Source organism: Anser cygnoides, chromosome 33 (genome assembly GCF_040182565.1).
Source record: "Anser cygnoides isolate HZ-2024a breed goose chromosome 33, Taihu_goose_T2T_genome, whole genome shotgun sequence".
Taxonomy (NCBI): domain Eukaryota; kingdom Metazoa; phylum Chordata; class Aves; order Anseriformes; family Anatidae; genus Anser; species Anser cygnoides.
This window is the reverse complement of record NC_089905.1, coordinates 2818080-2840611: the sequence shown is the minus strand read 5'-3', so window position 1 is coordinate 2840611 and position 22532 is coordinate 2818080. Positions and strand designations below refer to the sequence as shown.

The 22532-nt window shown below is 61.9% G+C and overlaps 1 protein-coding gene across 4 annotated transcripts in view; it reads left to right on the top strand.

The window, feature by feature from the left end:
- Positions 1-22532, top strand: part of GATAD2B (GATA zinc finger domain containing 2B) — a 34842-nt gene that overhangs the window by 11661 nt on the left and 649 nt on the right. For 2 of the 4 annotated variants that reach the window (XM_066985884.1, XM_048049184.2), the window contains exons 2-10: positions 9965-10294; positions 14126-14255; positions 14524-14655; positions 14979-15110; positions 17117-17287; positions 19122-19437; positions 20572-20774; positions 21696-21806; positions 22401-22518. In XM_066985884.1, the coding sequence (XP_066841985.1) occupies positions 9966-10294; positions 14126-14255; positions 14524-14655; positions 14979-15110; positions 17117-17287; positions 19122-19437; positions 20572-20774; positions 21696-21806; positions 22401-22518 (1642 nt within the window). In that variant the 5' untranslated portion in view covers position 9965. Of the gene's footprint in view, positions 1-420; positions 641-2093; positions 2113-9964; positions 10295-14125; positions 14256-14523; positions 14656-14978; positions 15111-17116; positions 17288-19121; positions 19438-20571; positions 20775-21695; positions 21807-22400; positions 22519-22532 lie in introns of those variants that run through there. The other 2 variants (XM_066985886.1, XM_066985885.1) reach the window with 2 other exon arrangements.

Below are 22532 nucleotides of genomic sequence, written 5' to 3'. Positions count from 1 at the left end.
GGGCACCACGCGCGAGGGCCCCGAGGGAGCGGTGGCGGCAGGCGCGAAGCGGTTAAAATCGCGGCGGAGGAGAAGGAGGAGAAGGAGCTCTCATGAATGAAGACAAAGTTGGGCCGGGAGCCAGGGGCTGCTGGCGGCCGGGGAGGGGGCGGGAAGGCGGGGGGGGGGGGGGGGGGGGGGGGCGCAGCCAACTGACTTTTATACCGCAAACGACTTTTAAAAAAAAAAAAAAAAAAAATTAAGAGATAATTCCATGTCCTGAGGTTACAAACCGGCTGCAACTGGTTTTTTATTTTTTTTTCTTTCTTTTTTTTTTTTTTCCTTTTTCCCTGCCCCGCGAGGCATCATGGGTAAAAGTAAGCATCCCCCTTTTCTTTTGTTTAATATAACAGTACGGCGCATGATTGGCAGGGAAGTGCCCGTTTTGAGACAGGGTTTCTGCAGGTCCCTGGAGGGGGATGGCACGCGGGGCCGCCCATGCTCTTCGGAGAGGGCTCCTCGGCAAAAAAAAGCTGCCTCTTCCTCTCCCTCCCCCTTCCCACCCTGCCTTCCCCGCTCGCTGGCTCGCTTTTCCCCCCTTCTTTCCTCCCTGTCTCTAATTTTCTTGACAACTAGAGGAGGCAGCAGGAATATTGTACCTGTAAGTATTCTTTAGACTGTCCTTTTTTTTAATTTTTTTTTTTTGAACAGACAAAAGGCTCTTTATGGATTATCAGATCTGCTTTTTTTTTCCTCTTTTAAAAAAAAAAAAACGAAAAACCAAAAAAAAACGTGAGTTTGGCAGCTGGATGCAATGCCTTTACAGAATATTTTAAGGAGAAAACTGGCACTGTTGCTTGGATTCGCGGTTGGAGCCGTTCCCTTCCCTTTCCCCCCCCCCCTACCCCCCCCCCCCCCCCCCAAAAAAAAACCCACCTCTCCCCAGGCTCCTTCCTCCCCGCGCCGCTCTTCTGCTGCAGTGCCCGGATCCTGCCCTCCCGCCGCGGGGCACGGCTCCTTGCGGGTCTTTAAAAAAAACCGATCCGTATCGATATTTAGCTCCTCCAGTAAATAAATAAATAATAATAATAAAAAAAAGGGGGGATTCCTTTTGTCTGCGGCGCGGCCCCCCCCCCCACCCCCCCCTCTGGCCCCGCGGCGCGTCCCCCGGCCCCCTGCCCGGCGGCCGCCAGCTGATGGGCGCCGTGGCCCCGCGCCAGCCCCGGCCCCGCGGCCGCCCCGCGCACAAAGGCAGCCCGGTGGCAGTCGAGGAACTCCCGGCCCGGCCCGTTATTATATAAGGCAGGCAGCCTGCGTCATCCCCGCCGCTCGGCCTGCCCGAGGGGAGGAGAGGCGCAGCAGAACCGCCGGCAGCGCTCCCCGGGCCCCTCGTCCCCCCCTCCTTGCGCCTTGCCCCGAGGGGACGGCGGCGGCCGGGCTGGGGGGCGGCCTTGCCCCGATTCCTCCTGAACCTTTTAATTTAATCTTATTTTGCCAGCACTTTAGGGGGGGGGTGAAAAGCAGCTTTTTAGTCTTTATTTCCCCCCCCCCCAGTGTGTCACAACCTGGAAATGTTTTTGTGGGGCGCCGCGTGAGGAGCGCTGGTCGGATGCGGCGGCCTCGCTTACCCGGGGGCTTCCCGGCACGGAGCTCTCTCCGAAACCAACTTGGCTACAACCGAAAACTTGGGGAGGGCAGGCGGCAGCACAGAGCACCCCTCGCTCCTTCCCCTCTGCCTCCGTGCCTTCCGTCGCGTGCCGGGGGCTCGGTGCCCTTCGCTTCGTGCCGTACCGGTGGCTTGGCGCTGCTGTCGCCGTCCGCGGGCGCGGGCATTGCCGTGCCACCGCGCCGTCTCCCGTTCGTCCCTGGGGCTTTGCTTTCTCCGTGCGCCGCGGCCTCGCAGCCCTCCGGTCCGGCGGGGGAAGCGAATTCGGCACGAACAGAGCCGTCGGAGCCGCGCCGTTGTCTCGCCGGGAGCGCTCGCGGCGGCTCCGATCGCTCAGCTCCCGAGAGCGGGGTAGGGAGGGAAGCGGCGGAACTGTTTAACGAGTTTGCGCCGAGCTGCCTGTAAGAATTTATGGTCTGCTGCAACCGAGAGACAGCTCCCCGGTCCTGTCGAGAGCGAGCCCTACGGTTTGTCTTCCGGAATATTTTCTTTGTCTTTTTTTTTTTTTTTTTTTTAATTTATTTTGCTCTCGTGCGTCTGAGTAGCAGCGGAGAAGCCTGGCTTAACCCCCCCGATTTATGAATGACTTTTACACACGGTGAATTTTTAAAGAATCTGTCAGCTCTTTTCTCTTTGTTCAGGGGGCATTTCGGATCGTGTGTTTCTTTAAAGACTCGTGCATGCTCTGTTCTTGATAAAATCTTCGTGATAGGCCTACATATTTGCTTTCTTACCTGCATGAAATTCCTCCACACAGCTGTAGCGTAGGATTTCTCCCTGCAGCTTGCACAATAACCCGAGCTGAGCGTAGTATTCCTTGACAACTTGCAATCTGCAGCATCAGGATTCAAAGAGCAGCACGTTTTTTTTGATAGCTTTTTTTTTGTTGTTTTTTTTTTTTTTTAATCCGTCTTCTTGCAGATCTCCCCTCAGCCTGCCTCGCCGTTAAGTCGTAATTACCTTTTTAGGTTATTATCCTTTTTATAGTATTGTATGGAAATGCTCGCCTTGGGAGCCAGCCATTTTGTGTGTGCTGTGTGGAAATGCATTTTACGACATCGATGTTGGTTTGTGCTCAGCCTAGATGGAAGTTAAGACGTTGTTAGCGTTGCGTATGGCAGGCTCTCGTGAGCCCCCAGACAAACGGTTTCCTCACCGCGCGGGGCCCGTTCGCCGCCCCAGTGGGCTGGGGACGAGCGGCCGCACCGCGTGAAATCCTTGCTTTACGTGCGGGCTCGTTCTGTTCTCAAGCGTGCGGCGGCGCTGGCGGAGCCCAGATGCGCCAAAGTGGATTTTGAGCGGCGAGAGCGGAGCACGTGCAGGTGAGCCGGACCTCGGCGCGCCGAAATCCCCCTCGTGCCGCGGCGAGCCCACGGGGACGGGCCCAGGTTTCGGCAGCTTTCGCTCGGCCGGCTCCGTGTTGTGCGACGCGTCGGCTCCCGCGCGGCGCGGTGCCGGCTCCGCCAGGTACCGCGATGGTGGCGGCGCTTTTGGCGTCGGCTCCTCCCCGGCCGAGGAGCATCGCGGCGCCGGGGTCGAACGCCGGCTTTCCGAAAACCCCGCGGGTGCCGTGGGGACGCCGCGCTCCGCGGGCTGGGTGCTGCTGTGGGTGCGCGCCCTGCGGTGCCGGCGCGGCGTTGTCCTCTCTGTGCATGTCACGGCGCTGCCCCGAACCCTCCCCGTTCCCACCGTGTTCGTCCCGGTAAGCCAACGCGTTTGCTCTGTTGAACTAAAGCCGCTCCAAACGTTTCTGAATCGCGTTCGAAGTGTCTGCTCTCCCTTGGGTTTTATTTAATCGGACGTCTGAGCGCGGGCACGCGTCGCGTCTGCGGGCCCTCGTCCCGGAGGGGTTGTGTCCGTTCAGCTCTGCGGTGCCTGCCGGGGGCAAAACCTCGCGTGAAATCGGGGCCGAGGCTGGAAGCAGCGCCAGGGCGTTGCGTTTTGGCCAAGCCTGGTGCTCGATGGCAGCAGGGAGCCAGCCTGTGGCACCGTGAGGCTTCCCTGCGGCTGCCTGTGCAGCGCGGGAGGGGAAAATTCTCCGTTTAGATGCTCTGGCCTCGTTCGCTGGTGTGCGTGTCGGGGACCGAAGGGCTGGGGGGCTTCGTGCTGGTGGCGGTGGTGGCTGCAAGCTGTTCTCACCCGCTCGGGAAGCGCTCTGCCTTGCTGGACCTGCTGGACATCCCGCAGCGCCGGGGCTTTGGGTGCTGTTTCTGTTCTTTCTCCCCTTTCGGGTTGAGGATAAAAGTGGGGTTCTGCCCGGGTGGCACGCCGCGGCGGTCTGGGCGCCCCGGTGGGCTTGCACTGCGCTCAGCAGGAGCAGGAATGCCGCAGCTCCCGAAGCCGTCCTGCTCGGGGTGCTCCGCTCCCAGCCTCCTGCTGCGGCGCTGCGCTGCCTCGCTCCCGGCATCGGCAGGCGGCCTTCGCCGCTTCTGCTCGGCGCTCAGATGGCCCGCGCGAGGGGCTGCGCAGAGCTGTCCCTCTAATAAATTCCTCCTCCTGTTCTCCCAGGGCTCGAACTCGGTGACCCGCTTGTCAAGGAGAGGGTTTTCTCTCCCGTACGCGCTCCCATCTGTACACGCGCGCACGCCCTCGCTGCCATGAAATTTTTGATGCCTGCTGTGCCTGAGCATCGCGCGGTGACGGCCGGCGGGTCGGCCCCACGGCGCTGCCAGCAGCCCGGGATTCCTGCTGGCTTTCTGTCCGAGCCACGCCTGTGGATAAATCCACGTGCAGCCCCTTCCTTGCCGCTGGTTTCGTGCTCCCTGTGAGCACCGAGCGACCCCGCGTGCTTCCAGGAGCCGCCGAGGGCCGGGGAGCGTTGCACCCCAAAGCAGGCTCGGGCCGAAAGGTTTGCGCTTGGTGCGAGCAGCGCTGCCCGGAGCTGCCCCGTTAATCCTGCCCGTTCCTGCTGCTTAGAGAGGTGGTGTCACACCTGGGCAGCGAAGGAGGCAGAAATCCACGCGAGCTCCCCACGCGGAGCGCTGCGCTCCGCTCCGCTTCCTGCACCCGCGCTCGTGGTGCCCGGCGCGTTGCCCGGGCCTTGCCGTTCTCCTTCGCGGAAGACGGGCGGCTTTGCTAGGAGCAGTGCGAGGACCTTGCTTTGGTTTCTGCTTTTACTCTCCTTTCGTGCTCCCGTTTCGTGCCTCGGCGCAGGAAGCTCCGGCCCTGCCCGCGGCGCTCCCCGTGCTGCCGCGGCCGGGATGGCCGGGAGAGGTGGAAGCGGCTGGGTGGGAGCTCGTGTAGCTGGGACCACGTGGCCGGGGAAGTTTTTCCCTGTAAGAAATGCCAGCGGAGGTCTGTTGCAGAGTCCATCTTGCCTCGGATGCCCGCGGCGGCGGCCAGCACAAACAGCCCGGCAGGAAGGCCCGGGGGAGGGATGCCAGGAGAGCCTGGGAGCGCCCTGCTCGCAACGCTCGCTCGGGGGCGGCTCGGAGATTCCTCGTGGCAGAGCTGGAAAAGAGGAAAAGAGGAAACTTTCTGCTGTGCCCAGCCCGGGGATGGAGCAGCGCAGCGCGTCCTGTCCCGGCTGAGCCAGGCCTCTGCTGCAGGGGGAGGTCGGGGAGCTCAGGACCAGGAGCTGGAGGAGGCTTCACCGGTGGTGCCTGTGCTGCTGGTGGGCTCCCGGACGTAGTGGCCTTGGCCTCGGGCGTCTCTCTTGGACTCCTGCAGGGAAGGAGAAGCGCAGGTGGCACCTCCCAGCCAGGATCGTGTGTGGAAGCACCGGCTGGAGGCTTTCTGTCTCCTGCAGCCTCCCTCTGTGCTCGGCGAGGAGCAGGCTGCGTGCTCTGGGGGTGCAGGAGGTGATCGCGTGCTGCCGTGCTTTGTAAGGCCTCTCCTGGGGGCCACTGGTGCTTGGCTGCGTGGGGACACCCCCTGTTTCCTTCCAGCCTGCTAATTGCAGCCCCTCAATTAGGAGTAGGGGGGCTGAGGCTGGGCAGGGCGGCTGGACGACGCGGTTGGTCCTGTAGGAGCGGAGGAGCACCCAGGTGTGGGCTGACAAAGCCGAGGGGCCCAGAAGGAGGACACGGAGGGGGCTGCAACCTCCTGCAGCTGCCCCCGGTAAAATCAGGTCGAAGTTGACTTTTGCTGATGTTGCCAAATTTGTGTAGTTCTGTCTCATCTTCCTCAGGTGAATCTTGGGATGATCGCTATCTGGGCAGGCTGTGGTTAGAAGAAGCTCTATCTGGTTCCTAGACATACTCGCTTCTCCAGTATGCCATTAATTTTCTCAGCTGCACTTGCTTGTTCCAGCTTCTAAAATAGCGCCGCGTTTGTATTTTTACACGGTGTGTGCACTTGTGGGTGCTGTATCAAATGTAAATGGAAAACTGGGCCGCTGCTTTGTTTGTCTGGGAATGGAAAACCTGTATTTCTAGCACCAGAGAAGCGAAACCGCCTAAAGCCAGAGGAACGCAGCGAGCAGCGCATGATGCCCAAGCAGCTCCCGCCTGGCGTGCCCCTGGCTGGGCCGAACTTCAGCTGAACGACCCGAGCGTCTGCAGGCTGCCTGCCGGCCTCTGCGCCACGCCGCTGCGCCTGCGCTCGGCGCCGGGGTGTGCTCAGCGCTCCCCTTCCCCTTGGCCTGTGTGGTGTCAAGCTGCGCCGCGCTTCGGCGCCGAACCGCTGCGGGGAGCGGGGCAGGAGCAGGGCACTGGGAGCAGGACGGGAGCAGGGCAGGAGCAGGACATTGGGGAGCAGGACACTGGGGAGCAGGACATCGAGGAGCAGGGCAGGAGCAGGATGTCAAGGAGCGGGACATTGGGGAGCAAGGAAGGAGCAGGACATCAGGGAGCAGGGCAGGAGCAGGATGTCAAGGAGCAGGACATTGGGAGCAGGGCAGGAGCAGGACATTGGGGAGCAGGACATCGAGTAGCAGGGCAGGAGCAGGACACTGGGGAGCAGGGCATCAGGAGCAGGGCATCATCCTGCCTTCGCTTCTGGCCGCCTCCTCCTCCTCCTCCTCGTCCTCGTGGCTGCTGAGCGTTGGGCCTAAACCGGCACCGGCTGTCTGAGGCAGCCAGTAGCTTGCTCACCTACGGAGGTGCAATTGGAGATAATTACAGCCTGTATCGAGTCAGAAACAAAACAAGTTTTATGGCTCTTTTGTTTCCCCTTAGGGGATTTTGCCACCATTTGAGAATTTTGTTTCTTTTTTTTTTTTTTTTTTTTTCTCTCGGTTAAATAAAGTTCCTTTAGGGAAGTGAAATGGAGAGCCTGCTCGCCGGGCTGCGCGAGATCTCCGCGGCGTTACCGGCGTGGGCGGCGGGAGGCGAGGTTGGCTGAGCCACCTGCACCCCGTCCCCGGCGGGGGGACGCGCGCCTGCGATGCCCGCTGCTCTCCGCGGGTGCCGGTCCTGGTCCCGTGGTCCTGGTTATCACCCACCTGGCTGCTTCTGGAAGGTGACCGGGATTGGGAACGGGGGGGAAATCCGCTCCTGCCTCGTTTGTGCTCCCTGACACCGAGGCGGTGCTCAGCAGCCGGTCCTTGAGCCCGCCTCACTCCCAGCTCGAGCCGCAGAGGTTTAATCTCTGTTCTCCACCGGGGTTACGCTGACACAGAGCAGGCTGGCACCGAAGTTCCTGACTGTCTGACCTTCAGGCTCTCTAAATAACCGGCGGTTCGAGGGATTCCTGCTTGTTTCTGCTACTTCAGGACTAAACGGCCCCTCTCGGCGCCCACAGCTCCCCGGAAAGCCGCAGCTCCCCCCCTCCCCTGCCCCCTCCGTGCAGCCCCATGCTCACGCCGAAGGGCCCCATTCGATAGCGAACCTGAAGCCTGATTTCGTTTTTATTGAATCTGCCTGAAAGCGCGTGCTCCTTACCGAGCCTGGAAAGCCTCCTCTTGAAGGGATTACACAGTCGTGGTACCTGGGCCCGATAACGGCGCTTCTCCTTTGCTTCTCCTACCGACGCTGCTTATCTCGAAGGGGAGGGCACCCCGAAACTTTTTACCGTGTCCCGGTGGTTTTCCCTGCGCGGGGCCGTCTCCCTCCCCTTCTGAAGCCCAGGAGAAGACCGCTGCGCGCTCAGGGAGCCCGTGTCCCCTTGGTGTGCCATGGGTTGTTTTATTTTCCTGCCTGCCGGCGATACCACAGCCGCGTTCGTCTTGGTGTCAGGACGCGCGGCGTGAAATACCGACGTGCGGGAAGCGGTGCGAGGCTTTTGAGCACCGAGACGTAATTCAGGGGAATCGCTTCGGATCGCTCGTCAGTCAAGGTGGCATCGGCTCGCCCGCACTCGCTGCGCCTGGCTGGGCTTTCAAACGCCGCGTTGGGCTGTTCCGCTTCCAGCCCGACGCGCAGCTCCTTCCGCGAGGGCTCCCCAGGCGGGACCGACCTGCAGGGTGGGTACCAGGGGCTGGGGACGCGCGTGGAATTCGCCCTCGAGCCTCCTCCGGCTGCGAGCGCTGCCTCTCGGCGCCCCAGCCCTCGTCTCGCTGGGCTCCTGGCCGCGAGCACCGCGTGCAGCAGAGCCACGCGCGCCCCGGCACTGCCGCGTCGGAGCCCGGTGTCTTCCCAGCGGCGGCGCGGGGCGCGGTGAGGCTTCGCGCCGTGCCGTGCCGTCTCGCCTCACCCCCCCGCCGCTCTCGGCTTGGATTTAACCTGGGGTCACTTGGTAGGGCCGGGGGCGGAGAGCTGCAGCTCCTGCGCCTTCCAAAGCCCTTCCTGAGCTTGTCTCTGCTTGCCTTTCTATATTTGGTTACCGCAGACGGGAATTTTCCTGCACAGAGACGAGACTGTCGAGCAGAAAGAAGCCTGAGGTGCTCACCCTGAACGTGGCAGCCTGTCCGGGACCGGAGCTGTGCCACAGAGGCTTGTTTTAGTGCCTTGCCTTTGGTTTAGTGCCTTGATTTGCTTTGTTTTAGTGCCTGTGATTTCCCCCCCAGTGGCTGTGCCCCTTTTTACGGCAAGGCTTCCCCGAGCGCTTCGTACCCTTGCACCCTCATTGCCGCCTCGCTGCTGGAGCTGAACTCGTGTGACAGCTGTACTCGGGAAGATGTGTAATTAGAGGGGATTGAGAGCCGAGCCAGAACAACATTTTCCTGGCAGAGATTTGGCTCTGCGAGGCTTTATCTCGTGAGGGACTCGAAGCCAGATTTAGGCAGGGCTGCGCGAGCTCCGCCTTAGCAGGGGGAGTAGGAGCCGCGGTGCCGGAGATGCGGGTGCTTTGCCCTCGTCTCCCCGCTCGGGGCACACAGGCACCCCTAACGAAGCAGTGGAAGTGAAACGAAGCACCCAAAGTGATCTCCTGTGCTCTGTGTGACCGCCTTGGCGCCGTGCTACAGCAGCCCCAAACCACCGGGCTTGTGGGCAGCTGCTGGAGACCTCGAAACGTCTGGTTCCTCTGTGCCGCGCTCGTGGCTCGGGGCAGCTCTGCTCTTTTTTCTCTCCTTGTCATCCTGCCGAGTGTTTTTCTGCCGCGTTCTCCTTTGCCTTTCCTTCCCCGGGTGCCACCACGCGCTGCTAGCACGCGGAGGGGACGCAAGCTGTGGGCCCTCCCGCAGATCCTGCCCGCGGTGCTCCCGTTCCACTCCCGGCCTCCTCCCCAGCTCCTGGCCTCCGTCCCCTGCCCGCCGGTGGGGAAGGACCTCGCCGAGCTGGTCTGGCCTCGCGTTCGGGTGGAGCCGCCTCGGCTCTTCTGGGAGCTGCTCTCTTATCAGCCTGGGAGCAGAGAGATCAGGCCGGGAGAGCTCTGCGGCTCCTTCCCCTTTCGGCTGCAGCTGTTTGCCACGGGCTGTTTTTGCACCTGGAGGAGAGGCGGGCGATCGGCAGGGGAAGGAGAGGAGCGGCGCGGGCGGGGATGGCGCCGGGCGCGCCTGCGCCGTGCTCGCGAGACCCCGGTGGGCCCAGCAGGGCCGCTGCCTCGCTCGGGCCTGGGGAAAAAAAAAAAAAAAAAAAAAAAACACCAATTTTCTTTAGTGAAAGGGGGCAAAAGCTCACAACCGCCGTGCTGTTTGTACCGACAGCGTCGCGCCTCTGCCCCGCTCGAAGCCGAGCCTGCCGCACGGCAGCCGGCGTTAATGCCGCGTGCGGGGCCGCGCCGCCGCTCTCGGGGGGCTCTCGCCCTTCAGGTGCGCGCGGTTCCCCGCTCGGGAAACTCCCCGTCGGGCCGGTTGGGGCCGGGGATGAAAGCGCGCGGCGTGCCGCTGCCGGCAGGTTCCCGCACGCCGGCGCGTGGGAGGTCGGCGCCCCGGGGAAATGCCCCGCGCGGGGCCGCTCGCTCGCAGGGCTTCGCGCTCGGGCTAAGCCGGGCCTGCCGCGGCCGCGCTCCGTTTGCCGCGGTGCTGACCCTGTCCTTATGTCAACCTCTGCCCCGCAGGATGGACAGGATGACGGAGGACGCGCTGCGCCTGAACCTCTTGAAGCGGAGCTTGGACCAAGCGGATGATCGGGACGATGTCCTGGCCAAGAGGTTGAAAATGGAGGGACACGAGGCGATGGAGCGCCTGAAGATGCTGGCACTGCTGAAGAGGAAGGACCTGTCGGGCATCGAGGTGCCCCACGAGCTCCCGGTGAAGCAGGACGGTGTGAAAGTCTACGAAGAAAAGCTGAATGGGAGCCTCAGGCCCCATGGGGATGGCAGGACTGCAGGGAGGCCGGGGAAGGAGAACATTAACGACGAGCCGGTGGATATGAGCGCGAGGAGAAGGTAGGTGCCGAACGGCTCGCCTCGGTAGCTTGCCTCTTGGGAACCCAGTGCTGCCAGATGTGAACCCCCAAGCCGGGAATTCAACGGGCATTTCGTGGTCCTGGGGCTCGAGGGGTTCCTGGCGCTGTGGTGCCTGCGGGGTGCCTCTGGCCGAACGCCGAGGAGCGCAGCCGGCTCTGCTCTCCCGGCAGAGTTTCTCTGGAAGCGTTCAGCGCTGTTCTTTTATTGCTTTTACCTCCGCTGTCCTCCTTGTTCCCCCCGACACCAGATGGATTGCGTTGCTCCCTCTGTCCGTGTGCTCAGCATTACAAGCTGCAGCAGTCGGGTGCCTTAGAAGCAGACCGCTGGCGTGCGCAGGGCAGGGGGCTTCGATTCTGTCGGGACTTTTTATTAGTGCCCCCAGAAGTGTCAGCAGAAGCCCTTCGTGTAGCTGGAGGCCAAATCCGATGTAAGGGCACGGATCTCGCTCTCAAACCCGGCCCTGGCTGGGCTGTGACCGGGGCAAGAGGCGTTCGCTTCTTGCTGCTGAGCCAGGACTGCCCGGGAAAGGCGAGCGCTCGGGCGACCGGGTGCTGGGGAGCCGTGCCCGCTCTCCGCCAGCTCTTGGGCGTTCCTCGCGCGCTCTGCGTTTGCATCCTGCCGGTGCACGGCGCTCCCACCTGATTTCTGTCAGGGGGGAACTCTGGCAGCTCAATTTTCGCAGCCAGCACCTGCAGCCAGGCTCTGCCGAGGGGGTCGCACGCGGCGCCTGTCGCACGCGGCGCCCGCGCTGCGTTCCTGGTTCGGCTTTCTGGGGGAGGAGATCAAACAAAAGGCAGCGGTTCCGAGTTTTGGCTTGGTTTGGACGCCGAGCCAGCGCAGGCTGGGCGAGCAGGCAGAGGGGCAGGACAGAGGAGTCCCGCTGTGAGGAAGCACCGGGGGCCGGGACCTGCCCGCGATGCTCTCCGGCTGCTCGAAGGTGCCTGCGCCCTGCTCGGGAGCCGGCCTTGTGCCGTGCGGTGTGGCTGAAGGAGGCGGTGATCCCCGAGCACAGCCGCGGCCGGCGGCCACGGGCGCGTAGTCCAGGGGCCAGCGGCGAGGTGCCGGCGTCGCGAGCGTGGGCCGGGAGCCGGGCTCCTGCGGCGGGGCCGGGCGCTCCTCGCGCTCCCTCCCGGCTGCCTCCCCCGGTGCAGGGCCGCGCGCTGCCAGCATTGTTTGTTCCCAGCCTCCCGTTGCCCCGCTTGGAAGGCACCGGATCGTGATTCAGCACAACTGCGACCGCTCCTCCTCGCCGCGCCGCTGTGCCGGGGCCTTTGTGCGGCTCTCGGGCGGGCAGGGGGTGCTGGCTGCCCCCCGCCCCGGGCCGGGAGCAGGTGCTGGTAGGGGGGGGGTGCGGCGTTTCAGCCCCTCTCTGCTGCAGCATGCGCGTGGTGCCGGCACGCCGAGCGCTGTAAAGCCCGGAGCCATCAGGGCACTGCCTGAGCCAACGCACCCGGGCTCGGCCAGCAGCAGAAGGGGCGACCGGGCCTGAAGGGCCGGCGGTGGGAAGGAGAAAAATCCCCGGGGTTGTTCGTCTTTAACGGCACCGTGCGTGGCCCTAATCTGCCCAGGCGTCTCTGCCGCTGGCTCAGCCTCCTGTGGAGCGTGGAGAACCACGCGGCTGGGGCGGGAACGTCACTGCTGCATTCCCCGGTGTCCCGTTCGTGCTCGTGGGAGCATTCGGATACCGGCAGCTCCCTCCGTAGGCACGTGGGGCTCGCTGGCAGCCTGCTGCGAGCGTGTCGCTGCGCTGCTGCACCTCTGCGAAGCGCAGTTCTGCCCCCAAACCCCTCGCTTCGCTCCGGGTTAAGGCGGCTTCGCAGGGGCAGAGGGCTGCCCGGGGGGTCAGGCGTCCCCAGCACAGCATTTGGGTAGGACTCATGATAACCCAATAATGCTAACACGGGGGATATCCAGCTCCTCGACATGGTTTTGGCCGCTAAATGCTGGGGAAAAGCGATGGTGCCCGGCTGCTTCGTGCTGCGGATCCTCGGCTGAGCTGCTGGGACGCGAGGCAAGAAGCGGAGGGTCCGGCCGGCTGCCAGGGCTGGATGTGGGCGCCGCAGAACGGACGCGGTCACGGCGTCTCGGGTCGTGCGCCCGAAACCCCGAGCTTCTCCCGGCGGGTTTGGCTTCCGGGAGAGGCTGGGACCAAAAGCTGCCCCTGGTGACGGCTTCACAGGGGGCCAGCCCGAAGGAGAGGGAGAAGGATTAGGGCGAGGTGGTGTTTAACCTGGCTGCCAGCTGATAAGGGGTCATTAACTAGGGCGGGCTGGGAGCGGGCTCCTTCTCTTCTCACCTTTGCCTGCCTCCTGCACGAGCAGCGGAGCTTTCCTTCCAGTAGTTCTGTTGTAATTACGCCCTTGCCTCGACAAAAGTAAATAAAACAACCCTGACATATTCAGCAATTCTTTGCAGATGGCCCCGTTTTCCCCTGTCTGGCTTTGACGCTGGCTTTTTTTTTTTTTTGCTTTTTTTTTTTGCCTCCACGGAATGTAAATAAAACAGCCCGGCCGTATCTGGGTGCTCGTCCAAAATAACCACCGGCAGCCATCGCGGCAGCAGCGCGCCTCCAGCAGAACCCCGAACCAGCGCCCGGCGCTGGGTTCCTCCGGCTGTGCCCGAGATGTGCCCGGGGTGGGGAGGGACCGGGGGGACCCTTGTCAGCCCCCCTTGGGCCCTGTACGCAGCCCGTTTGCTCTGGGCTCGCCAAACGCAGAGCTCCACGGGGTGCTTTGGGGCCGAGTCCCTCCCTGCGGGGCGTCCCGGACCTTCTCTGCCAGCCGTGCTGGGGGCTTGCTCCCAACATCCCGGCTGAATTCGGGGCCCCTGGAGTACTCCAGCCTGGGGATTTGGGCTTGGCTTCGTGGCTCCTGCTGGCTTTTCCAAGCTCGAAGCCCCGGATGAGATAATCCGGGCATCTCCTCCCCCCCAGCTGCAGCCTCAGAGACCTTCCAGTGGCGGGGACGCGCTAAGTCAGCGCCGCGGTGGCAGCGAGCCCGACGCCGTCGTAGCTGCGGTGCTCTCACTGCTTCACCCCGACCGCTGAGCGTTTTCCAAGGCTCTCCAAGCACCATCGTGTTAAATCAGCAATAGTAAAGGGCTTTTACTAGCATCTCCTCGCTCAGAATGATGCCACAACAAACGAAGTGGTGCTCGGGTGCTGCCGGCTTACGGCATTGATTTTGTTTTGGATTTTTTTTTTCCCAGAGATGGGCTCTTGTCATTCCGCTCCTTTCGTTGACCGATTTCTAGGTCACGGTTCAGCTGGGTCTCCTGCCCCTGCGCAGGGTGTTTACTCAGGCTTTCCTTTATGGGCAGCCTTTTAAAATAGAGTTGTAGCGAGGGAGGTTTGGAGTGCTTACGTCTGTGTTGACCTGGGGACGCGTCCCATCCTTGTCGTGTAGGGGGGTGGCGATGGTTTTGAGAACGATGGTTTTGGGTAAGAACGAGCAGCACCAGGCAGAAGCATCGCTGCTGCCCCCCCCCCCCTCGCAGCACCTGGTTCCGGATGTCTCTCCCCGTTTGCGTGCTCCGTGGCTCGTTGTTAACACGCGGACAGCCCTGCGTCGTAGCACGTGCTTGCTTACCTTGCACTCCGAGCAATCCACCTTTCACCCCGGTGCAGGAACCATTTCCAGCGAGCCCGTTCCCTTCTGAACGCAATCACCTGCGAGCGGAGGATGCTCCTGTCCTGGTGCTGGCGGTCTGTTCCACTGGCTCCGCGGACAGAACAAGAAGCGCCGAGCTCCCAGCTCGCTGCTGAGCTCTCGGCGTCGTGGCTCAGTCTTTTTTCTCCCTTCTGTCCCACAGCGACCAGGACAGGGGGCGATTAACCCCTTCTCCAGATATAATTGTCCTCTCCGACAATGAGGCGTCCAGTCCCCGGTCCAGCTCTCGCATGGAAGAAAGACTTAAGGCAGCAAATCTTGAAATGTTCAAGGTAAGGGCTTCCTCGGCTGCTCTCGGGAAGTGGGGGCAGCGAGCAGGGGGAGCCCTTCTGCCGCCGGGGGGGCGCTTTTTGAAGGGCTTGGGAACCGGGGGGATTTCCGAGCAACGTGGTCACTTCTGGTCCTAGTGGCTCTTGTGTAGTTCATGACCTGTGCTACAAACTCCTGCTTGTAGCAACCCTTCCTAATGCCCTCTGCCGCCGAGGCACAGCAGCAGGTTTCGACTGCGCAAGTTCTCACTGATTTTCTGTGTGCTTGTAGGGTAAAAGCATAGAGGAGCGACAGCAGCTCATCAAGCAGCTTCGGGATGAGCTCCGGCTGGAGGAGGCCAGGCTTGTGTTGCTGAAGAAACTGAGACAAAGCCAACTGCAGAAGGAGAACGTGGTACAGAAGGTGAAGCTCTGAGCAGCATCGCTTGGGGCTGGCGGGGGGTGTGGGTGCTATAAAGAAGCCTGTTAGTGGAGAAATGCTGAGGACTCGCTGGTTTTGGACCTTCCTTCGCTCCACCTCTGTGTCTGTGTGATCTTTCTGAGCTAAGTGCGTAGCGAATCCACAGGCCAGCCCGCCTTGCTGCCCGTGAGGACAGCTGGGGAGGTGAATTCGTGCAGCTCTGAAGCATCGGCTGAGCACCAGCTGCCCTTGGTCCGCGTCGTGTCTTGGTACGTCTCCTTTCTAGCACCGCGCGTTGACCCCGTATTCGTTTTCTCTCGATCCAGACTCCGGTTGTCCAGAATGCGGCGTCTATTGTCCAGCCATCTCCTGCTCACGTGGGACAGCAGGGACTGTCCAAGCTTCCCTCCAGGCCTGGAGCTCAGGGGGTTGAGCCTCAGAACTTAAGGACATTACAGGTGAGCCTTCCTGACGCCCTTTGCCGTGCCAAGGGCCCCACATCACCCCGCACGTGTGAATGAGTGAATGAATGTCTCTGCTGTGTGCACGTCGGTTGTCCTGGCTGACTGAGACGCTTTTGCCAAGAGGCAGATAAATGCTGGCACTTTTCAGCACCCTGAGCAGAAAAGTGGTCACAAAGGCTTGGAAATAAAAGCAGTGACCGCTGCCGGTGAGCAGCAGGTGGACGAGGCTGCGGTCCCGCTGTCCCACAGCTGGAAAGGGAAAATCTCTGCAGGCAATGCCATCCCCGAAGCTGATGGGCAGAGCAGAACCATCTCCGGGGTACTTTCTGCCTGTCCCAGCTCTCGGCCCCTCCTGTTTTTGCCGTGCGTGGTGTGAAGGGGGTGGGCTGGGTGATGCTCTGCCGCCGCAGGAGGGGCAGCCGTGGAGCAGGGAGGCTTGGAGGTTCACACAGCAGCAGTTCAGGAGGTGGAAGGAGCTGAATTTAGGGGCTGGTGCTGACCCTGAAGAAAGTTGCCTGCTGCTCGGTGACACAAGTTCTGGGGCTGCAGGAGGAAAGCTGTTAAATTGCACTTAGCGGCGGGGACGGCTCGGCAGCGTTCTGAAACAGCACAGAATGGGCAGGGGAAGAGGGGGAAGAAAAATGCAAACAAAACGCGGAATTGAAATGTTTGCCTTCTTTGGGAAAGTGCTATGGGCGGAGCGGGGTGCCGGCCGAGCCGGCTACCTCTCTGTGCTCGCTCTGGGTGTCACCAGCCGGAGCTTTGGGTGAAAGCACCCCGCTCGGCTGCTGCCTCCCCACGGGGAGCGGGGCTCTGCGGCATCGCCCCGTGGGCTCCGTGGCATCACCCCGTGGGCTTTGCCCTGCTGGCAGGGGGCCGTGGGGCAGCAAATGAGATGCACGACGTCCCTGCGATGCTGTTGTGAAAGCAGATCCTGGGAAGAAGGCGCACGGGCCGTGCAGGAGGCTGCCTGCCTGTGGCCTTCTCGTGCTTTTGCCGAAGACTTTGGTTGCAGCCCCGCTGATCACTTCTCCCTCCGTTAACCATCTCCTTTGTTGGTGGCATTTGTTTGCTTTGCTATGGCAACGATTCCGGGGTCAGGTCTATTGTGGCTTCACAGTGGGACGGGACTGGTAAAGGAAACGGGCTGTAGGGGAAGAGGAAACGCATTGTTTGCACGGGCTTTGTGAAGATTTTCTTGTGTATGACAATGAAGAACCTCATCTAGAAAAAAATAGATTAAAAAAAAAAATAAAAGGCGGGCAGAGAAAGATTGTCAGACAGGAGTGGTTTACGACACGCAAAAAAATCGAGCCCTTCTACCTGCCCTCCTCCCAGTGGAGCCCTTCTGGCGGTGCTCAGAGATGAGCGGACCCTGGGCGGGTCGGCCCCGGCCCTCGGCCTCCTCGGGGACCTCCCGAGCCCCGCACCGAGCCCCGCGCCGTGTCCGGCACTGCCCAGCCCCGGGGCCGCCGCACACCCCCGCGTCCCGCACCCGAGGTGAAAGCCCAGCTCCGTCTTGGTGAGGGGCCGTGCAACCGTTTTACTTGGAGCTCGAGCGCCATCGCAGCCCTCGTGAATTCTGGCACTCGATTTTAAGAGCATTAGCTGGCAAACTGCCTGCTGCTTTTTTTTTTTTTTTTCCTTTTTCCCTTGCATTTTTACGGATTGATCAAATCGGCTCGGTTGTTTTTAATGCAGTGTAGGCCACGAAGATGGGTCTGGAGAATCGTCTCCTGAACCATCCCAGCCTACAGCCTAGAGGGGAAAATAGGAGTACGTTAACATGAGACACCCTTGTTGCAGGCAAAATGAACGTGGATATTTAAATAAAGAACGTTTAGAGGAGAAGTTACATCTTTGAGCAGTCTCTCTCCTTTGAACGTAATGTGAATTTCGGATAAGTGGAGATGCTCAGCTGTTGTAGAGCCTGCTCAGTGAACTAAAAACCCTGGTTTGCCTCCAGTTCTTTATTTCCTTCTTGTTTCCTTTCTTGACAGGGTCACAGTGTCATTAGGTCTGCCACAAACACGACTCTGCCCCATATGCTTATGTCGCAGCGTGTGATTGCTCCGAACCCTGCCCAGTTACAAGGGCAGCGCGTTCCTCCTAAGCCTGGCCTCATCCGCACTACAACTCCAAGCATGAATCCAGCCATCAACTACCAGCCGGTAGGTTCCCGACCCGTCGCTCTTTGGGCAGTTGCCCTGCGGGGTTAGCCAGGAAGGGGAATAGGAGCTGCCTCCGGGCCTGGTGCGTGCCGCGGAGGGGCTCAGGGTGAAGTCGTCGGAGCGAGGTTTGGAAACACGTCCCGAGCGTGGACACAGGCAGACGTCCCAGACCCATGGAGTGGAACTATAACTAATGGAAAGCTTTCCGACGTGGAGCTGCCACCACGCTGGGTCACCCAAACGGCGCCGCCAAGGCCCCGGTGCAGCGAGGCGACCGCTTTGGGAGCAGCCCCGGGTCCTCTCCCTGCAGTCAGCAGCACGCACTGGCTCACGTGTGCTTTTTTCCCCGCTTCTCTCTGACGGAAGGCTGAGACAACCTCTAGGAGCCGGACACTTAAAACCATTCGTTTTACAGCTGGAAGTCAAACTGGCAACGGAGAGGAAAGAAATACCACTTCCCGGCTGGAGCACTGGTCTCCTCAGTGCTGCATAAAGCAAAACAGCCCTTCTCCTGCGCACAGACCAGTTCCCTGGGGTGCGCCCCCGTGCTCTGTGCACAGTCTTGTTTCCTTGTCCCGGGCTACAACGCTTGGCTGAAACGCCGTGTGGCCCTGTGGGCCCAGGTTAACAACCACTCCTAGCTCCTTTTAGGGGTTGCTGCCAGTTCTTAAGCCATTTAATCTGTCCTAACGATGCTCTACTGCAGATCTGTATAAATTACAAACGTGACTGCACAGCGGTCCAAAAGTCTTGCATTTGAGCAACTGTCAAACGTGATTGCACGTCGGATTTTAAAAAAGAAAACAAAAAAAAACTCAGCCTCTTACAGAAGAGTTGCAAGTTCATTGGTGTTAATTCATCATCTTCTTATTTAAATCTGCGTGAGTCATCCCCGATCAGCTCTACCATTAGTTTGAACCTACAGTAGACCAACTGGTTTGGGATTAGCTCAGTTCTCTGCCCTTTTTCACAATCAGCTGGGTATTAGCAGGCTTCAAGCAGTTTGCCCCAGTTTTCTGTTTTATCTTCTGCGTGTTATTCTCGATCAACACGGCGTTGTCCCCCGAGCTTTGGTAGTTGACCCTGTTTGAGTCGCTGAGCCAGTTTGTTGCTGTGTGGGATTTTCTCCTCTGCAAGCGTTGAAGCGTTGGTACCCCAGGAGACAGGTAGGCTGCACGAAAGGCTGGCAGCAGCGGCAGCCGTGCTCAAATAGGTTGCAGGCTGATGGCTTCTTATCACAAAAGACTGCGAAAGCCGCAGCATCAGGTCAGCAGAAGTCTTTGTGCTCTGTTACCGTCACGTGCCGGAGGGACTGCGAATCCAAACGAACGGAGGATGCCGAAGGAAAGCTGCTGGAAATGGAAGAGGAGGGAATTGGCACGCTCGGAGCACCTGTGTGGGAGGGACGGGCACCATCTGGCAGCGGGGATGCTGCCTGGGCGCGCGCCAGCTCGGTGAAGCAAAAGGTGGAGGAGCAGAACTTGCCGTGAACAATGGTGCCAGCGAGTGAATCACGGCGCGCGGAGCTGCCTACACGCCGCTGGGCCTGCAGCTCTGCAGCGCGCCTTCCCTCGCCTGCAGGGCTCCCTGGGCTGCTCCGCACACCGAGCCTCGCCGGGGCGCCTTGCTCCGTGGGCACCTGCGTTGTGCCTGGCTCCTCGAGGGGCTGAGCCGTGCTCCTGAGTCCCAGCACGGGCCCTTCGCAAGGCGTGCGGGCAGAGGGCAGGTTGTCAGGGGGCTGCTTTAGGAGCTGAGCCGTAGCCGGGGCGCACGAGGCTCTCTCCTGCTCCGGGTGTCAGCCCTGCGTTAATCCCCTTCTCCTCTTCCTCCCCAGCAATCAAGTTCTTCTGTTCCTTGCCAGCGTACGTCGTCTTCAGCCATCTATATGAACCTTGCCTCTCACATCCAGCCTGGCACTGTGAACAGGGTGTCGTCTCCGCTCCCCAGCCCCAGTGCTCTGAACGACGCCGCCAACTCCCAGGCAGCCGCCAAGCTTGCCCTGCGCAAGCAGCTGGAGAAGACGCTGCTGGAGATCCCACCCCCGAAGCCGCCCGCGCCCCTGCTTCACTTCCTGCCGAGCGCAGCCAACAGCGAGTTCATCTACATGGTGGGGCTGGAGGAGGTGGTACAGAGCGTTATCGACAGCCAAGGTGAGCCCCGGGGAGCGTTCCCCCGCTTCGGCACCGGCAGCGGCGGCGCTACCACGTGCCGGCTCCTTCCGTCCCCTTCTTGCTTTGCACAAGGCTGAAACCCGTGGCTTGGGGGCTGCAGGCGAGCGCTTGCTCCCCGTGCCCGGCTCTGTCCTCCGTCCCCTCTTGCTGCAGCTTCTTCCAGCCGAGGGGAGGGACGAGCCCGGCCCCGCAGCGCTCAGTAGCTGCGTGCCTGCCGGCCCTGCGGGCTCGGAGCCCGTCTGGCGGGGCTGGCGCTGTGGGAGAGCCTCTCCCCGGCAGCAGCCTTGATGTGCCGAGCCTGCAGCCCTCCCGGGAGCCCTGGCTGTGCCGCGGGGCTCGGCGGCCGGTGCAACCCGCCTGGCAGGGCCCGGGCGTGGGGAGGGCTCTCGTGGACCCGTCCCTCTCCCCAGACATTGGGGAGCTGAGACGCAAAACCCGCTGAGCCCCCGAGCTGTGAACGCCCGGGCTCTGTGGCCGGCCGCCGTCCCTGTCCCTGCAGCGAGGGGCCGTGCCCCTGCCCGTCCCCGGCAGCCCCTCGCTCCCCGCGGCCGGTTTTTGAGCATCTTGCCCCATTTTTGAGCACCTCGCCCCGGTTTTTGAGCACCTCGGCCCGTTTTCGGGCTCTGCTGCCCGTTGCCATGGGAACGGGACGGTTAGCCGGTGGCGGAGTCGCACGAACTGGGTTACGTAAAGCCCACGGCAGCGTTTTTGGGGCGAGAGCCCCCGCAAAAGGGAGGTGAGAGAGGCTGGAGGGGGCAGCCCATGCTGGGCAGAGCCTCGCTGGCTGCTGGCTGCTCCCATGGGAGCCCCGAGGGTCCCCGTGCTGGGGGTGCCAGGGCCTGGGGGCAGCAGCGGGTCCTCGCGATGCTGGCAGCGGGGTTTTGATGGCTGTAAGCTCCCGGGAAGCCCCACCAGCTCCCACCTCGCCCTTCCCTTCGCCGTGCAGCCTCCCAGGACGCTGCTCTTCCACCCCTTGCAGCGCTGGGACCTTCCCTCGTGCGCCGGTGCCGTGCACGATGGCCCGTTGGTGTTGTGCCCGAGGTGGGAGGAGGCGGTGTAAGAGCAGAGGCTGCCCCGTTGCCCCACTTAACTCCCGCTCCTGGCGACTTGCAGGGAAAAGCTGCGCGTCCCTCCTGCGCGTGGAGCCCTTTGTCTGCGCTCAGTGCCGCACCGACTTCACCCCGCACTGGAAGCAGGAGAAAAATGGCAAGATCCTGTGCGAGCAGTGCATGACTTCCAACCAGAAGAAGGCACTGAAGGCAGAGCACACCAACCGGCTGAAGAACGCCTTCGTGAAAGCTTTGCAGCAGGAGCAGGCAAGTACACGGGCGCGCGCGGCAAACCTGCTGGGTGAAGCCGGCTCCCCTCGGGGCGCCGGGAGCCGCAGCTCCCCTCCCTCTCTGCACCTCCATCCTTTTGGGTTTCTCGTGCTCGAGGAGTTTCACCTCTCCCTGGGGATCCGCTGCCCGCTCCCGCTGTGCGCGGGGTGTTCCAGGAGCGGCTCTGCCTCTCCCTTTGTGCGCTTCCCCGCTGCATTTGTGACTCGTCCCACTGACAGCAGTGGGAGGCAGAGTGGGCTGAGGGCTGAGTCAGGACAGCTGGCTTCTCTCCCCACTTTGCCACTGACTTCCTGGAACTCGAGGGAAGTCGCTTAACCGCTTGCTGCCTGCTCGCTCGGCTACGAAAGGAGGCGGGGGGGGGCTCGCTGGGTTCCCGTGATAAATTGGCGTTGCAGAACTTGTTTGGAGGCCCTGGGGTGAAATAAACCGGAATCATAATTTGCGAACTGTTTAAACAAAAAAAAAAAAAAAAAAAAACAACACACAAAATGAAGCGGAATCCGGCTGCTGACAAGTCGGACGTGCCTGTTTTGGAGCAAGAGGAGTCGCCTTCTCTGGGCTGTTTGTAACAAGTGGGTGCAGAGAGAAAAAAGCTGTTGGTGCTGGCTGCGGCGAGCCTGCAGTTCCAGTCACACCTTGGGAAGGCAGCCGAGCTCTAAGTGGGCAGCAGGGCTTCAAAGGAAGCTGCGATTGCACCGCGTGGGGAGAGCAGCCCGTGGGAGGAACCTGCTTTCCCCTGCTCCTGGGATGCCACCCACTGCCACCAGCGGCAGCTCTGCCCTCGGAACCTGCTCGGAAGGGCGGCGGGCGCGGGGCGAGCTCCTCGGGCAGGGCTCTCGCCTCGCGGGGTGAGGTCTAAGGCTCCTACCTGAGGCCGCTCCTCTTCCTTTCTTGCAGGAAATTGAGCAGAGGCTACAGCAGCAGGCAGCCTTGTCCCCCACTGCGGCTCCTGCCGTCTCCAGCGTCAGCAAACAGGAGAACATCATGAGGCACCACACGCTCCGGCAGGTGAGCGGCTCCCGCCCGTCCCCGACACGCCGTCGCCTCGCGCGCGGGCAGGATGCGAGCTGGCTGTGAGCTGGCGGGGCGCAGCGAGCCCTCCTGCAGGGAGGGAGCCGTGGGCACCCTGCTGCCTGCAGAGCAGCCTTCTCCCGGTCCCCGAAGCAAGTTTAGGCTCTGGCTCCCCTTGGGCACTCTGCTTTTTCCTCTGGACTCCACGGTTGCTTCTAACCAGGGTCCCGTGACCCGTCTCGTAGCGCCAGCAGCGTGTAGCTGCTGCTGCCTCCTCTCCCCGCCTTCCCCTGCGAATCCCGGCCCCGTCGGTCCCGTGTCAGGCGGGGGAGCCCGTCGCGCCGCTGGGACCGCGCTGCCTCGCTCCTGCAAGCGGCGCTTCCGTGCGCCGCGCAAGGCCACGGCCGACTCCTCGTCCTCCGGCTGCGGCCCCGGCACCTTCCCGAGGGCCGTCCTGCCGGGCGTAGGGCTCGGCGTTGGGTGGGCTCTTCCCAAGAGACACGAGACAAGACGGGCCGAGTCCTTGCGGGTCCCGGCCACCCCCGGCACGCCGTGAGCTCACGTCCCCTCGTTCCTTCTCTCCTCCCGCAGGCTCCGCAGCCCCAGAGCACTTTGCAGCGTGGCATCCCCACCTCTGCCCGCTCCATGCTGTCCAACTTTGCGCAGGCGCCCCAGCTCTCGGTGGCGGGCGGTCTCCTCGGCATGCCAGGTAACGGCCCCGGG